Below are 17,132 nucleotides of genomic sequence, written 5' to 3' on the forward strand. Positions count from 1 at the left end.
ATGATTTACAGGATTATCTTTATTTTATCACAAAGAGCAACCTGCATAGAAATAAACATGAAAATGAACCTGAATGAAAACAAACAAACAAAAACAACAACAACAACAACAAAAATACAACCAATCTAAGTTGTTACTGCTGTATACAATCCATTGACTTCTTAAAGTCAGATATGTCTGCTGAGTCCCGGCAGCGTTTCAGTGACAAGAGGTGTCCCTCCACAGATAACAGCAGCTCCACTGGAAGCCAGAGTTTTTCCATATGGAGATGCTGTTACAGCTGGTGAGACCCACAGAAACAACACAGCTGACAGCACTTGCAGACCATGAGAAAGTAGTAGAATATAATGTATTTCACCACAGGACTGGTTGTGCAGTTTTTTGCTAACTTCTTCAATTCAGTGACACAAAAAGATCGAGGTTACTTTAACCACTTGGAAATATTTGTGAGGTTTGATTGAGATTATCCTTAAGTTATTTAGGTCCCCAGCTGCAGCCAGAATTATAGTATTATTGTTACTATACTCTTAAACTGCCAGATCCCAACAGTGGTTCAAAGTATTTCATAACACTACATACTTAACCTACCTGGCACCAGTGTCATAAAAGTTTCTCACATATGATATAATGCTGCCCTCTTTTGGTCAGGCCTGGTTGACCACATGATTTCAAATCATTTTACTGCAGGTTTTTATATCCGAGCCCTCATGTGATAATACAACCCACACCTAATAAATGGTTAGTAAAATATCATCAACCACAGTCTTATGTCTCCTGATCTTTTTTTTTTTTTTTTTTTTTTTTTACTGCTTCTAAGGTTACATGTTACCATTATGACTCCAATAAAATCAGGGTCATTCACTCAGTGACAGTGTGCCAGGAGTCAAGAAGTGCCATCACAGCAAATGTATTTTAATCTTAAGTCCATTAAAAATTAATCTTTTACATATAGGCACTGATATGACTTTGATGACAAGCATCATTTCCTTAGTTTGCCAGAACCTCTCTTAACTTATCCTGACTGAGCATTGACCTTTAACCCTCTCCTTCTGTAAAAAACAGAGCCATAAAGCAATTGAAGGGAGGACTAAAGAGACCTTCACCCCTATTGTTTCCTTCGACTTTGCACTTTTTTTCCCACCAGATAATTCCACTCAGAGTGCATTAAGAGACTCTCTATAATGAATCTCTGTGCTCAAATTAAAATGAATGTGTTCATGATCAAAAGAATCTGGTCTGTACTGTGACAGGAAATCAAGTATTTTAAACAAGACTTTTGTGCTGCATGGATTAGTGTGTATCCAAATCTACAGAGATTACCATTTACATTTTAGTCAGATTTAAGATTTAACACCTGTTATTGTTTATGGACAGATACAACAGGTGCAGTGATTTTGTGGAGGAAGACTCCCCTCTGTTATGGAAGTAAATAAAAAGTTGATTTTAGTCCCATTCACAGCCGTGCAAATTAATTTCAATCATCCAACAGCCTAATTTACAGAACCAATTTATGGTTGTTGCTCGGCAACCAATACCTCTTCAGGAAGTTTTTTTTTCTTTTTTTCTTTTTCAGGAAGCAATTTGGGGCTCAGTTCAGTTTTCACTCATTTCACACAAATTTTCATAAATTTCCTCAAGAGCCATTTTGTGTCTCTCTTTATAGCCACTCAGTTCATTCAAATGAAGTAGCAGAATAGTTTAAAGGGTGATCTGTGATTGAGATTTTACTGATCAAAGAAAATGAATGCACTCCCAAAGACTAGTTGCTCAGGCTGGTGGCAGAGTGGGAATATTTAATCAATACACAAATCAAAACTCCTTATCCTGGTTTAAATGAAAGAGCACTTGAGAGCTGTCCTATATAGTCTACAAATTAAATGTTAAGTGACTGATATACAATGCATTTCAGTTCAGTTACTACATAAAAATGTAAAAAGTTCATACTCACCAAGTAAACTCTGCACGAGGCTCATTTCAGTCCTTCATTCTGAGTGAATAGTGGAAAACAGAATAAAGAAGATTAAATGACAGTGTGAGGAAAAGCAAGTCAAACAAATAAATATTAAAAAGGAGAGAAAAACACTCAGTGGGCAAACTTTTAGAAGAGAAAAGAAGTAAGACAGAAGTCTGTCCCTGAGTAATGGCAGACTCATGAAGGAGGGCTGCTTAAGACTGTGTGGGGGGAGAGAAAAGAATTAATCATTACACTTACTGTAAATATGTAACAGACCCAACCTGCCCATAAAAACTCAGCAAATTGCATTCTGTTTGAACACCCACAGACACATGAGGATGGAATACAATCATGCAAGAAGGAGAGAGGCCAATAAGAGACACCATCCAGCCTCAAAGCTCTCCAAATGAGCCCCCTCACTCTCCAGTCTCTGCATTCAGTCTGTCAGTGCTACCTGTCTCTGCTGTTACATGTGCATGACATGGAGATATACCACATGTGGGGGAGATGTATCTATAATTAACTGAAGAAGTATAAGTCAAAGAACAGTTCTTTTTCTGTCTTTGTTTAGAGCAAACAACCTGTTATCTAGTTTTACATTGTTTAAAATATCTTTATTTGCTCACAGTTTAGACTACATTCCCCTCAGAGCAGTAGCACTGGTTGCATTTGATCCAGCAGCATAATCTAACTTTCTGGTTGCATTTGCCATTATTCTCTTGTATAACACATGTAAAGAAATATACAGTCACATTCAGTCAGAAATTCTACAAACTGTGAAGTCCTCATAGGATGATTTTTCTTTTCTTTGTAACCGACTTGTATCTGCATTCACCAAATTTTGTAAACTTTAAATAGAATTATTTTGTAACCAAACTAATACATAGGCGGAAAATCTCCTTAGCACCTATTGGTCATACATTTAATGTGTCTACATTCAGAACGGTAGATCTAAACTTGGCAAGAAAAAAACTGAAAGGGTTCAGTTCACTCTGTCCTGATGACGTTCTGTGCTGGTTTATAAAACTCAGATACAACAGAAGACTAAATGATATTTCTTTTAAAACATAGCAGCCACTGAAATGCTGTGATTGATGGTCTTATACTTGCATACAATTTTAAACAAACTGTACTTCATCACAGTATTTCCTTGTTATGGTTTAGCTATCAGGTCATAAAGTAATTAAAACTAGCTCTATCTTAACAAGCTATAGAATTAAAATGCTGGTTAGACGTTGAGAAAACAGGCAAACACAAAGTTTTACTTTTTAACATTATAGCAATTCTTTTACTCAAGTCAAGGATCTGAGTAATTCTAAAACTCGTGAATGAAATCATTCTTATTTTTTGTTAAACAGAGTAAATCATCAGAGTAAATTCAAGAAACTGATGTCAGAAAAAAAGGGATGTATCAAAAAATGTACTGTTACGTTTCACTATAACGTGTAGGTTTTTTAAAAAATCGCTCTCCTCGTTCGATTCTATTTGACCCATGTGGGCTCCCGTACTGCCGAAACGGTGTTGGCTGATGTGTGAGTAGCTAACTAACGCTGTCTTCACGAGTATATTAGCTGATATTCCCTCTATGATAAATAGAACAACACGTATGTGTGCGTTAACGTGTAATATACAAGCAAACATTAACAGATAAAGCGGTGGAGAGTTTATGAGAGTTCCTGATCGTTTTTAATCGTGCTAGCCAGCGAAGCTTCACTGCTAGCTTTCGCAATTTGAACGTTAGCCACATTAATGCTAATTTTAGCTCTCAGCATAACGGCAGTTGTGATATTAAATAGCCACAACTAGAGAACAAGTAAACAGGTGTTTTTTAAAGCTTCTAGTCGAGGAGAGGGTAATATTTGTTCACATATTGTCATATTTTCACTACAATGGTGTCAAAGCTCCTTTACACAGGGCTTAGTCAAAGTAAAGTCATGAGCTAGTCGTGTTTGTCAAAGAGTGTGCGATTGTGACCTTTTATAACAATAGTGTAATAACATGTGAAAATGAAAGGAATGGCTCTGTTGTTAATGTACTGGTATGTAAACAATCTGTTTCAGGTCAAAATGGCAGAGCTAACAACACTAGAGAGCCTGCTGGAGATGGGCTTTGACAGAAACAGAGCGTGAGTGACATCCACATCCAAAAACTGATCCTGATTTGATTGATTTTCAAGTAAAAGTGTCTAACAGTACTGTAACCCTGCTCATCTTGTGCTGTTGTTTGCTGTTTTTAGGGAGAAGGCAGTGGCCAACACAGGGAACCAGGGGATAGAACAAGCCATGGACTGGTGAGTCAGGAATAAATATGTTGGTGTTGAACTGACATACTCCTCTGTGCCACGGTCCAGCTCACCACCCCCTACAACAGTCGAGCCCTCATCTTTCCTCTGTGATGTACCTTCCCTCAGGTTAATGGAACATGAGAATGACCCTGACATTGATGAGCCCTACGTGCCGCCTGTGGGAAACGTCCTGGGAGGAGAAGCACACAGCCAGTCCAGCACAGAACAGCCAACACTAGCCGACACTGCTGAAGGTCAGGCTGTGTTGTGCTTTTTGGGGGCAGGAATACCCCTGATGGTGTGATGGAAACATGCCACAGAAAAGTCACCTATAGGGATGAACAATATGATGGCATGTACTATGAGGCAATTAATTTATTAATTTGTCTGCTTTTGTCAGAAATTCATACCATGGTAGCTGATGTATCTTGATGAAGTTTACTAGGTCATAATTCACAGTATTGTTTTTTTGTATGACTTAACATCAGTTTCTTTATTTGCCAGGTATTTAATTCACGTGATTAAACAAAACCAGATATTCCCATCTGGTTATTTTATCTATCTAGATCTGTCTGACACAAAATTGCATATAGGATTTTATCCATAAGGTCCACAATCTTCAGTCACTTGTTCCATAACAATTTAAATTCAAATTAGCTTTAGTAAAAGAAATTAAATTACTGTTAATTTACAGTGAAAGTAATACAATGTAGGCTGGGTAGTTTCTTTGTTTCTCTCCCTCTGTGTGTCACTGGGTTTCCACACTGAGGTTTTAGGGTTTGAGGTGTCAAGTTTGTAGGGTATCTGACGCTTTGACCTTGGTTGATATTTCAACACCACACCACGTTTAGCTCTGTCTTTCCTCCTTTGTTACTTTTTCACTTTCTCATGTCCATTGTGTTTCGGCTTCAGAGACAGCAGGTGGAGACAGCAGCTTCATAGAGAACGACCAAAGTGCAAAGCGGCCAATGACAGAGGAGGAGAAACGTGAGCAAGTCAGAAGGTCAGAGTGCACACACAGTGATGATACGGATGCAGAGCATTGCTGGTGACGTTTATAAGTAAGATGATGTCTGTGTCTGTTTTTACAGGCTAGAGGAGCTGATGCGGGTGAAGCAGGCGGAGAGGAGAGAGCGCGAGCGGGCGGAGGAGGTGGAGAGGGAGAAGCAGCGGAGGAGGCAGGGCCAAGAGCTGCAGCAGATCCGCCAAAAACTGCAGGATGACGATATGAAGAAGCTAGCTGATCAGCGCAGGAAAGAGAAGATGGAGGACAAATTGGCAAGGTGAGGTCTCAATGAAAACACATCTCTGAACAAGGAAAAGTAGATCCAGGTGATGACCTGTGTGCAGAGGTGAAACCAGTTTATCATGTTGAAGGTGTGATAAAATGATCCAATGATGTCTTTATTCCTGTCAGACAAAGGGTTAAAGAGAAGATAGCACGAGACAGGGAGGAGAGAGCGCAAAAGGTGGGCTGTCATCTGAAATTCGGTCTCTTCACTTCCCATTTCTTTCTTTTACCAGCTCTGTTGGAACCAGTACCTTACATGACTGTTTTTTTTTTGTTTGTTTTTGTTTTGCCCTGTTTAGTTTGGAGGTGGAGGACCTCCGAGCACAGCTGCATCATACCAACCTGCCCAGCCCAGCCCCTCATCACCCACCAGTCAGGGACCTCCACCCACTAAGAAGGAGTATGATGAGTCCAGGATACAGGTACAACCCTCAGTCATACTTGTTTTAGATTCATAAATATATTTTTTTGGCATTAAAACATAACATTTAAAAATGTGAGTCAACTCTTCTCATCCATTACCCACCTCTTCTCTCGTCATCCTCCTCCTCTTCTTCCCCCTCCGCTCCTCACAGGTGCGCCTGCTGGACGGCTCGACCATCACGACAGTCTTCAAGGCCCAGGAGCCGCTGGCGGCGGTGCGCGTCTATGTGCAGATGAACGGCAACACACCCGAGGGTCAGGACTTCACGCTGCTGTCGCCTTATCCCCGTCATGTCTACACTGAACTGGACATGGAGAAGCCCCTTAAAGAGCTGGGTGAGCACTCAGGTTGCATCATATAGCATTGAACAGGGCTTATAAGATGTGGTTGTCTTGTCCCTTTTGGGAATTGATCTTGTATGTGAAATGTACGCAGTATGTACATGATCAAACATGGGGATTACATAAATGTAATAACAGCATCTCTTTTTAAAGTATATGTTAATTCTCTGTCATGAAAGATACTTTCCATCATTCTTACTTTCCAAGTACCATAGACCTGAATTTGCCATTGAAAGAACTCACTTCATTCTCAGTGGACCATCTGTAGGAACTAAAAGACTCTGTTCAGACACCTACAGACTATATCTGAGCTTTGTCTCAACTTTCCTCTCTGTCTTTTTAGGTTTGGTGCCTTCAGCTGTGCTGGTTGTTACCAAAAAGTGAGATCAGGAGGATCTGCTCTGTGAGCCTACCTCACCACTTCACAGCATCACCACCAGACACCAGAAACAGACTGATCCAGGAACAGAGACACCACCTTTTAGTATCACTCAACAAGCCAGCTAACTGAACTAAAGCAGAGATGGAGCTGGAGACTGTGTTCAGACAATGTGTAATACCTCTTAAAATGAAGATATGGATAAGTTACAAGGAAAAATGGTTTGTTTTTTCAAGACTTAACTGAACGCAGCCCCTTATCATTTTGTGCTGATTTCACTGGCTGTAGATTGGTGTGTGCAGCGAGCTTGACAATGACCTTTATCGATAGAGAACAAAGTGAAGATAGCTGGCTTCTGACTGATACTGCTTCAAGGAGCACTGCTCATGGTCTCAGCAACACATTTACAAAAACTACACAGAACAAAATTGTTCAGTTTTAACCTGATCCTTACATAGCAAAGCACCACACACGACCTACTCGACTGGTTCCGAACGGGCCTTAAATTTAATCCCCACGATTTTGTGACATTCTACTTTGCCAGTTTTTTTTTATAAGTTAAAATATATTGACAGTTATGTCTACATAATCACCAAGAATCTACTTACAATAAAGCTGACTTGGAGAATTTATGGTGGTGGACTGGATTTCTAAAAAAAAATGTGACAGTTATTTTCAGGCATTCTGTTGGACCATGGGAAACTGGAATAGTCCAAGACAGGCAGCTACTGTACTTCTGTTTAGGACTGCCTGCTGGATTTTAAAACATCTAGTAGACTGGAACTCTATCACCTACAAAACAAGACATGATGTTATCGTGCAAAAGTGTAAATTATAAAATCAACATTGGCTAACTTTCATTTAGTGGCTTCGGTTTCAGGGTCTTGGTGTTGTTAATGCTAACTTAAACCTGCAATAAGTAAGTTTTTTTGGCCACTTAGAGTAAAGGAAACGACATAAACGCAACATGGATGTATCATCACTTTTAAAACTGATATGACAAACGTGTTCGCAAAAGTTGCTTATTTACATATCCAGCAGTTAACAGGCAACATCATTTCAAATTTGGATGCATGTTGGTTTCCATGTGATGAATCTAGGTCCAATAATCATTGTTTTTGGACTTTTAACAACTCTGGGATAACTATCTGCTGAACAAGTGATGTACAGTGGGACTTATGAGATTTTTCATAGGAAACAGTGGTTGGAGACAAAAACAACACTATGAGAGGTCTGGATGGCTAAACAACGAGCTGAAACTCACTCACATTCTGTATAGCTGAGGGGAGCTGCAGATAAAGGTGATAATCCACTGCAGGTTTATCACTACAAGCCGCTCCGTTCACGTTGTCATTTGATGCACTGTTACAAAAATATCACTTAGAGCCACTTTTAATAGTCTGACTATCAAACTAATGGGCAAAACAAAAGAAGGAACCTTTACCTTGTTATTTAATCTCGAAGAATTCTGTTAGGTAATATCAGCCAAGAGGAAAAGTCATTTAACTCACAGACAAGCAGGGCCAGTACTCACGTTTTCTTCATATAACACTGAGGAAGGAAGAAGCCTAAGTGGACTGGTAATGATCTAATAAAAAGAAAGACAGAAAAAGACTGAGTGCTCTCCCTGTGCCTATTGAGCAAATGAGATTGTATCAGGAAGACAAATAAAGACAACACAAAGGAGACCTGTTGTGACACACTATAAAACACCTTTATATACATTAGAAAAAAAAAACAACAAATAGCCTATTGAGTGGAATGGTACAAAATGTCAATCGTACACCACCTGTAAAGTTGTGGATAAACTGGATATCTTTAAAACACAAGCAAAGGGAGGCTGGCTTGCAAACAAATACAAAAATAGTTCTGATTAAAATGCAGAGACACCGATGTACTGAAAATGAATGTTTCCTGTCACCGTCTTCCCACCTGTCCGTCAGACTCGACACTGAAATGACACGACATGTTAAAAGAGCTCAACTCCGGCCTCTTATTTTTCACAAATCCAGGACAGTGAGGTAACTCGGAGGAAGGACGGAGAGGAAAGGATGCTGGGATTTGTTTTAGCAGGATGAGACTGGCAGGACTGGGTGTTTCAGTTTGTTGTTCAGCTCAGACGTCGTCCTGGGTCATACTGCTTCCCGTGATTTATTTGGTGCCACAATCGCCGTTGCTCTCTTTAGCTGGGAGGATAGTAGCCCTGGTTGTAGTTCCAGGTGTTCTGGTAGCCGTAGCTGCCGTATTGCGGTTGCTGGAAACGAATCACAACAGACAGAAAAAAGGTTTTTCATCCAAACAATCAACTTTTAAAATGTTGCTTTATGTGTTTAAATCTCATTCCTACCTGGTACCAGCTGCTGTATCCTCCATAGCCGGCCTGAGCGCTCATGTCGGTGCCCATCATAGGAGGAGGGGGCGTGGTGATGGGGACGTGCGGCATGGTAGGCGGGACTTGTGAGGACACGGCAACAGCAGAGCCGTCCTCACTTTTGCTCAGTTTGTCCGAATCCTCGTCCCTGCAAATCAAACTCAGGATCAACAGCGAGCCAACGCTTCAACCCTCCACCTACTTCACCTCAGCCTCATTATCAGAGCCATTAATCATCTCTAAAAAGTAAAAGCCCCAACTCTGATGTACATTTACCACCACACCTTCAGACTTTAAAATAGGTCTGCCAGTCAGACTAGTAAACCTAGTCAAGTCAGGTTGATCATTTTCTTTGATTTCTATCAGGAAAATTACAACAAATGAACAAAGTGAAATTATCTCACACAGCTGGCAGATTACTTTGCCCGTCTTCAGAAAAATTGATGTGAGGATGTAATACACAAAAGTGTTGTGTGAATCTCCTAAACTGTGTCTTTAAAACTACAGAAAAACAAGAGAAAAGACAACATTCAATTTGAAAATCTGTGCAAATATTGTTTTATACATTTAAAGCAATAATGGGTTATTTAGAAAAATGTAAACATTGGAGCTGAAGTTGTATCATGTTTTTGAAAAGCTAATGAAATTAAAATATTGCTACAAATTCTTGGTAGAGTTTGAGCCTTTCACTGAATTAAAATGTGGGTTGGAAAAGGAATGATCTGAATTTGACTGAAGCAAAGAGCAGAGTTTACCTGTATTAAGTGACATGAGGTAATCAAACCAATACTAACACTACCACTAATAAAATACTGATAATATTTCTGACACTCGGACGGTACGCTATTTTATGTTCAACACTGCCAGCTGCAAATTCCAGAGAAATCTTTCTTCTGAACTTGATTAGTTTATTGATCAGTTGTTCCTTCCTCTCTCACCCGTTCTCTGCTCCTCTCTTGGTTCCACCGAGCTCCTTCAACAGTTTCTGGTGCTCCTCATAGACAGATAACACACTGCAGAGGACAGAGACCATGAAGAACAACATTCAGGTCAAAGAAGATGAATGGTTTGTGTACAGTACATAACAAATTGGATTTAAAATATTTTATCTTATACTGAACTCTGACCTCTGGATTGAGTTGCTGTAGTCCTCTGCGAACTGCAGGCCTCTCTGTGAGAAGAGGATCTTGGTGTGTGGGGCGAGAGGAGCTGCCAGAGCTCGCGTCACACACTCCTGCACGGCCTCAGCTGAGGCCCAGGGGTCTCCTGACACCTCCAGCTCCAACAGGTTCAAGTGTAGTTTATCATTGTCCTGTGGGGGGGGGGCAGTTAAAGACGAGACCTACAATGTGTCCTCAGTACTTTTTACTTCTTAAGGTACAACTATGTGATGTGAGATGCAAGTGACAGTGTGCAACACATCATTTATACAGCAAATGTGATGATTAGCACTTGGCATTTTCAGCTATTAGAAAATGTGAAGAGACATTATCGCTCAGTGTGGCTATTAAAAAGCTCAGCAGGTTGCACCATCAATAGACAAAGCCTCGCACAAACTGAGTGTGATTCAGTCTGCAAGCTGTACGTATAATCTCAAGCTGTCACAAGATCAAAAATAAATACTTTTCAGTCACTGGTGCGCAATTATTTTTTTTTTTTAACAGCAAAACTACATTTGAATTCTTTAACTTTTTATGTTGTTTTTTTTTTTTTAGAATAAAGGATTGAGAGGAGATGGATCAAAAGCCTGTGATAATATATCTGGTCGTATGTCACTGAGGGTGTGTTTTAATTATCTCACCGGACTAATCTCCAGTGCCTCCTGTAAAACTCGGCGAGCCCTGCTGGGGTTCCTGCCCAGTTTCAGCAGCAGGCGAGCCAGCTTGATGGAGTAGAAAGCGTGTAACATGGGCTTCTCTTTGGACTCGGCCACCGCCTCCCGCAGCAATGCCTCTGATTGGTCCAGGTGGCCTGCTCGTCTCTCCAGAGCGGCCCTGCGGAGACGGACCACCGCCAACCCCGGCAGGTTTTTCTCCAGGGCCTCCAGCACTCGCCGAGCCTCGGTTAAATCACCTGATGGAGGAGATGAAGGAGTTCTCGTGAGTCTCTGATAGCTCCACTAAAGGACTCTGATGTGTTGGCTCTGCTATAATGATAATGATAAATATTAGAGACACTTTTAAATATAGTGCATTGCAACACGACCACCAGTTACATCCCTAAAAATAACATGGTTGTCATGTGGGTCCCCATTTCGTTTGAAGTCTAACATGAGGAGGAAAATGAATGTGAACAATGCAGTTTTAAAACTTTTATGAAAAATCAGTTTTGCACATGTTTTTTGAGGAAGAAAATATGTTCAAGATGTCTGTTAGGCTTCAGGGAGACACAAAGTGTTGGTGAGTTAGCACTGAATGTAAATAGAAGCTTTGTTTGTTAGAGTTAGGAAGAGTATTGGCACATTAAGGTGAACAACAGACCTTTATAATGACGTTTAATTCAGTTTACGACCAGTTCAACAACCAAAACAAATAAGTGAAACCCTGTCAAACACAGCTTTGATTCGACTGAACCAGTTTTTATTGACAAGTGGTCCTTTACTTTCTACTGTCTCTGTCTCTAAGGCAGAGCTTATTAAGACATTCAACATTTTGAAGAAAAGGAAAAACAATAAAGCTTTGTTTGCTCAGTGTGTGTGTGTGTGTGTTCATGTCTTGTCGTACCGTGCCTCTCCTCGAACGTGGCCCACTGCATGTGGATGTTGGGTTTGTACGTCAGGTGGATCTCACAGGCTCGTTTATAAACAGCTCGGGCCTCGTCCACGCTCTGCGGCTCCAGGTACTGAACGTACTGAACGATCGCACACGCGTACACGTTAAGCAGAGATCATACATCACACACACACACCAGCGATCAAACACACACACACACACACACACACATAAAAACTTCTGCTTTTAATCTAGTCTTTAAACTCTTGAGAATACATGCTTGCTACAGATTAAAATGTAAATATGCTCTGAATGCTTCTTCTAAATATGGGACACAGACACACACACACACACACACACACACACACTTCTTACCCTGGTCCAGAACTCCTCATACAGAGCACAAGCAATAAGGCAACGCTCAAACAGGATGCGAACCCTGTGGTCATCGATGGCAACTTCAGCATCCTCTGACACTTCTTGAGGCGGAGCTGTGACCTCTGACCCCTCCGTGGTTGCCTGGTTTGGATCTAGGAGACAACAGTGGTGTCAAAACTGCAGATGCTTTCAGGTGTCGACACAAATTCATGAAACCACAGGTTTGTAGTCACCTTGGCTGGGGTCTCTGGTGTCCTTGTTCAGCTGAGCGATCTCCCAGTCCAGGTAGGAGTGCCAGGCTCGCAGCTGGAGGCGGTCGAGCGACTTGACATGGAAGTACGGCCGCTTGATCTGCACGATGGAGAGAGAAATAGAGAAGAAATGAGATGTGATTTTGATGTTAAGTGGGTGACAACTTCAAGGACTTTAAACCTAAAAAGACAACACAACTCTTACAGGAGAAGAGTCAAAAATTCACTGTAAAACACAGAGCCGTCGTATTAAGAAGCAACACCATTGGGAATATTTTATCTTGAGCACAGTAAGAGTCATTGAGAATTTGGGTTTTGGTTTCAAAAAGGTCTTCTGAAACCTACCAAAACGTGTCTATTGCAAGTACTGAATGTTGGCGTTAAATTCTTGCTCAACTTTATATATTCTCTGATCAGACAGTCTGTGATTTAAATCATGAATTTGCCAATCTGTGTGACTGTGTCTAATGCAGTCAAATCTCTGGTACAGGTGCCAGTCTTTAGACAACATTTACCATTTGCAGAGAAACATGTTGTTACTCCTCAAAAACAACAAAATAATATTGGTACTAGTGTCAAACTAATCAAACATTTCAAATAATACCCAGCCCCAAATTCATAACAAAAGGCCTGGAAAATAATTTTGATCAAGCAACTAACAGAGGTGCATAGAAAACCAAACAAAACTCACAGCATCTTCAAAGTGCCATCTCTTGCGGACTTCTCCCTCGTTGTCCTGGTACACTTTGTCCCTGCGAACCAGCACTTGTTCCCTTATCTTCTGCATCAGTTCTTCCTAGACACAGAAAATAAAAATGATAAAATGTCTTTAATTTGTATCTCACTAGGATATAAGTTTAAACTAACTAAAACGCCCTCAGGGTTAAGTGAAAACTAGTCAGATGTTACTCACTGTGTCTGTGCCCTCAGGCGTGGCAGGCTCTTCCTCCCCTGGCGGCCTCTCCGCCTCCTCCTCCTGGGCCTGCTCAGCGCGCTCTGCCTTCTGGCTCTGACGACACAGCGCCCTCAGCTCCTCGTACTCCTCCGGAGAAAGCACGTCTTTGGGCTCGTGGCTGTTCAGATGCTCCTTAAACCTGACGGAGGGCAGAAGGGAGGACGGAGCAGGACACAAAATGAGATTCATGAGAGAAGAAAAGACGGAGCGAGAGAGAAAGAGTGGAGGTGTTAAAGTAGGAGAGGAATATTCAAAAGATTATAACAGTATGTTGATTTAATTTTCAGCTTAAAAAACTAAAAAAATGATTGTGACTTTCATGACAGTAATAGACTGACGAAGACTGATGAAGTGTCTAAATTTATTAAATTCTGACTGGGTCTTACTCTGCCTGTATGTGTGTGGTCTTACTTGTCGTAGTGTGTGTTGTAGAGCTGGGTGGGGACTTTGAGGACTCTGTCTAGGACGGCGGCTGCGTTCTTCATGTTCCCCTGCTCCTTCTCCCACTCAACATACAGATCCCAAAGCCGGTCTGAGTGGAAGTCCAGACCTGCTGCCGCAACCGCATCCTCAAACACACTAAGGGGAGAGATTTGATAAAACCATTAAAATATGAAAACAACTTTATGTTTGTTCTGTACCAAACCTCATTTCAAGTTTGTAAGTGTGTATTAATAGAGTTGCCGTAGAAAGTTAATAAATAGAAATAATAGCATACAGGAGTTAAGAACAAAACAAAGGGACTCTGGCTCTTGATCAGCAACATATTTGTGTTCTCGCTCTTATTCTTCCTAATTTACTGTAAACTGTGGTGAACAAACAGTGTTCCTGCTGCAGAAAACATAACAATGAGTCTTAAATGTGTGCATTTTTCTACCTGCGAATCCGTGCTGGCGACTCGGGCAGGTTCATGTCCAGTGTTCCCAGCAACAGATTGATGTAGTGGATCCACAGATCTACACTTAGAGGGATTGCCTGGAGACCCTCAACACACACCTAACACAACACACCGCAAACATTAACATGAGCTCATAAAAAACCAGTGGAAAACACTTCACAGAACTGTAAACTCTCGCTCCTGTTTTACCTCCTCTGCTTTGTTGTTGTAGCCTGCGCGGCGCTCCAGGTCAGCAAATTTCTTCCAGTAGCCGTAGCAGAGTGGGTAGCGAGCAAGGAAGGCCACCAGTGCTCTGCGTGACGCTGTGATGTGACTCTGAACAGAGTAGAGAAAATTTAAGACCAAATGTCACAAGAAGCGACAGCAAGCTTCCTAACCAAATATGTTTTGTGGCCTCATGGAGGCACTAGAAGTGAAGTTACACACCTCTTGCTCGCAGTATTGCAGCAGGTCGGTCCAGCTGGTGAAATCTTGAGGATTGTCATGGGCGGCCTTCCACAGACGCTCAAAGTCGGCAGGCAGTTCCCCCTCCTCGTCCTCTGCAGCCGGAGGCATCGTGAAAGAAGAAGGGTCGGGGCCCACAGGAGCCTCAGGGGCTGTGGCGGCACCACCGTTCTCTTCTGACATCTCAGTCATCTCAACTGGAGGCGGTGCAGGAACCTCAGAGGCCTCCATGGCTAATGATGGGAGAAGATCAAAGTTTAATAACTCAGATAAATCTCCAGTATAAGCTCAACATTCCTGCTTGATAAATGACTTTAAGGTGTACACTTAAACTCTAGAGCTGCAAGTAACAGTCATTTTCAACTTGACGGTTATTTTCTTAATTAACTGTCAAGAAATCCATTTTCCACTGTCAGCCCAAAGCCCAGGCTGACGTCTTCTAATGTCTTATTCCAACCAACAGTTCAACAGATATTAAGTTTACTGTCACATAAGATAATCTTTTTTAATTTAAATTTCAACAGCTTAATGAACGTTTCATGTTTTTATTTATGAAGTTAATTAAATGATTATTAGATTATCAAAACTGCTGCTGATTATTTTTCAGTCAGTTGATTAACTGGTCAATTATGTCAGCACCATTTCACTCTGAAACTATGAAAGTTGTTGTTGACAACTAGACAAACACAGGCTGCCTTTACATGCCTGTCAACTACTCAATCAGAAAACTATTTCCAACACAATACAGCTTCTTCTTCACAATACACGACTGACACAACATAATTGCTTTAAATTACTCAGGTTGACATGTCTCATGTTTTTTCTGCCATCACTGCAGTGCATGCTGACACACTTTTAGCCAAGACACTTTCCTTAGCCCTCCTTCATAATTAGCCTGATCGTCATTGTTCATGAGGTGTGGGGTTAAAAACAAAAACAACAAAACAAAACACATCTATCTAGTTTGTTTGAGAGGTTAAATGCATTTATTAGTGACTCAAAGCTACTGTAGGAAAAGGCCAAAATTAATGGCTAAATTAAAGTAATGTGATGTATTTGGTGAGCTTTCTAGCTCCTCTGTTTCCTGAACACTGTAAAAGGCCAACAATACCAACCATGCATGAGAAACTCACACATTTGCACACAGACATATAGTAATTTAAAAAAATAGTAGTTAAAGTAAATTAATATTTTTAAATTCTGCTAAATCTATAAACAGTGAAGTGTGGCTGATTTTTAAAAAAAGATCAATCTTTTTTCACTCTGAGCAGTCAAAACAGTTATGCAGAAAAACAGAACAGGTGCACAAATAAAAACTAAATCACTATTTTGGGGCTTTTTTCCTTGAAACACTTCCCATCTACACCTGCACAGGTTGGTTTCATTCATAAAAAGGTAAGAGCACCGAGTTTGGTGGTGGTTTGGTTTCAGTATATTCGTTTTGCTGTAGACCCAATTCAACTTTGCCATGAGATGTGATAACTACCTTCGTCAAACACAGGAAGGCTGGCTGAAGTTAGTTTAAGTTGGTTCACAGACACAGTGTGTAGCTGAAATCACGTTAGCCTAGCCTAGCTTCTCACGCTTGCACTCAAAACAAGTCCAGTCAGAGCTTTTATTCAAAGCGCCTGCAAATGAGACCAGATCCAAACAGCACCTGTGAATAAGCACACGCCGGTTTATTGTGAAATTCATACACTTTAATCAAACTACCTGAAGACTCTTCGAGCTCCCCGTTGCCGCTCAGCTCCTCACCGCCTTCCGCCGCCATGATGGACAACGTCTTGCTTACGTCATTCACGCGCGACAGGAATCTAATGAATTAACTAAATAAACGTTTTTTAAAGCGATATACGATCTACTGAGCACTTGTTTCTACGACTGCTGATTTCTTTTCACACTGTGCACTGTTTTGTATTGCCAATAATCAACAATTTCCTCAAAAGATTTGCAAATTGGATTAAATGACACAACCAGAGGTGAAAAGACTCTACATAGATATAGGTTTGAGGTTTGAGTACTGACATAAATTGTACTTGTTTTACTCCATTTACTCAATACAAGTTACTTTAAAGATTTAGACTGATACAAATATAATCCTTCTGTTTTTGTTTTGTTTTTGTTTTCTGTATGTTCTCCTGTTCTTATTGAAGATTGTTTGACTTAAGTTGAGCTCTGTCTTTTTAATAGTATCAATTCAAGAGTTTAATTTAGTTTTGGTTAAAAAAAAGAAAAAAAAGAGATGTAGATAAAGTGTTTCCTTTAAAGGGATTCTCCTCCTAAAATCTGCCAGAAATCTGATTAATGTGTGGAAGATTTGCTTAAAAACCCATTTTGTGTTGTACCGTCTTAAAATACATAATGATTAACCACATGTTCATTTTTCAGATTTAAACAAATGTCCGATCCAGTCCTTATGTTTTAGAAGAACTGATATTTCACTAAATGTAG

At 40.6% G+C, this 17,132-nt stretch overlaps 2 protein-coding genes across 4 annotated transcripts; one reads left to right on the forward strand and one right to left on the reverse strand.

The window, feature by feature from the left end:
• Positions 1-3,432: 3,432 nt before the first annotated feature.
• Positions 3,433-7,303, forward strand: ubxn1 (UBX domain protein 1). 3 transcript variants are annotated; one of them, XM_018660420.2, is made up of 10 exons: positions 3,433-3,486; positions 4,015-4,079; positions 4,191-4,244; positions 4,365-4,492; positions 5,151-5,241; positions 5,330-5,521; positions 5,656-5,707; positions 5,829-5,951; positions 6,105-6,288; positions 6,638-7,303. In XM_018660420.2, exons 2-10 carry the CDS (start codon positions 4,021-4,023, stop codon positions 6,676-6,678), a joined length of 924 nt encoding a protein of 307 aa, XP_018515936.1. In that variant the 5' UTR covers positions 3,433-3,486; positions 4,015-4,020; the 3' UTR covers positions 6,679-7,303. The 3 variants fall into 3 exon arrangements, with proteins under 3 accessions (XP_018515936.1, XP_050928390.1, XP_050928391.1); XM_051072433.1 differs by lacking the exon at positions 3,433-3,486 and adding an exon at positions 3,523-3,558; XM_051072434.1 differs by lacking the exon at positions 3,433-3,486 and adding an exon at positions 3,784-3,806.
• A 1,062-nt stretch (positions 7,304-8,365) lies between these two features.
• si:ch211-114c17.1 (pre-mRNA-processing factor 39) lies at positions 8,366-16,481 on the reverse strand. The gene is made up of 15 exons (XM_018660418.2): positions 16,395-16,481; positions 14,664-14,914; positions 14,427-14,552; positions 14,217-14,335; positions 13,751-13,918; positions 13,298-13,478; positions 13,076-13,180; positions 12,367-12,484; positions 12,131-12,285; positions 11,768-11,894; positions 10,846-11,117; positions 10,172-10,356; positions 9,983-10,057; positions 9,021-9,192; positions 8,366-8,927 (listed from the first exon to the last, which is right to left on the reverse strand). Exons 1-15 carry the CDS (start codon positions 16,450-16,452, stop codon positions 8,856-8,858), a joined length of 2,184 nt encoding a protein of 727 aa, XP_018515934.1. The 5' UTR covers positions 16,453-16,481; the 3' UTR covers positions 8,366-8,855.
• Between the last annotated feature and the right edge of the window lie 651 nt (positions 16,482-17,132).

Source organism: Lates calcarifer, linkage group LG8, assembly GCF_001640805.2.
Source record: "Lates calcarifer isolate ASB-BC8 linkage group LG8, TLL_Latcal_v3, whole genome shotgun sequence".
NCBI lineage: Eukaryota > Metazoa > Chordata > Actinopteri > Centropomidae > Lates > Lates calcarifer.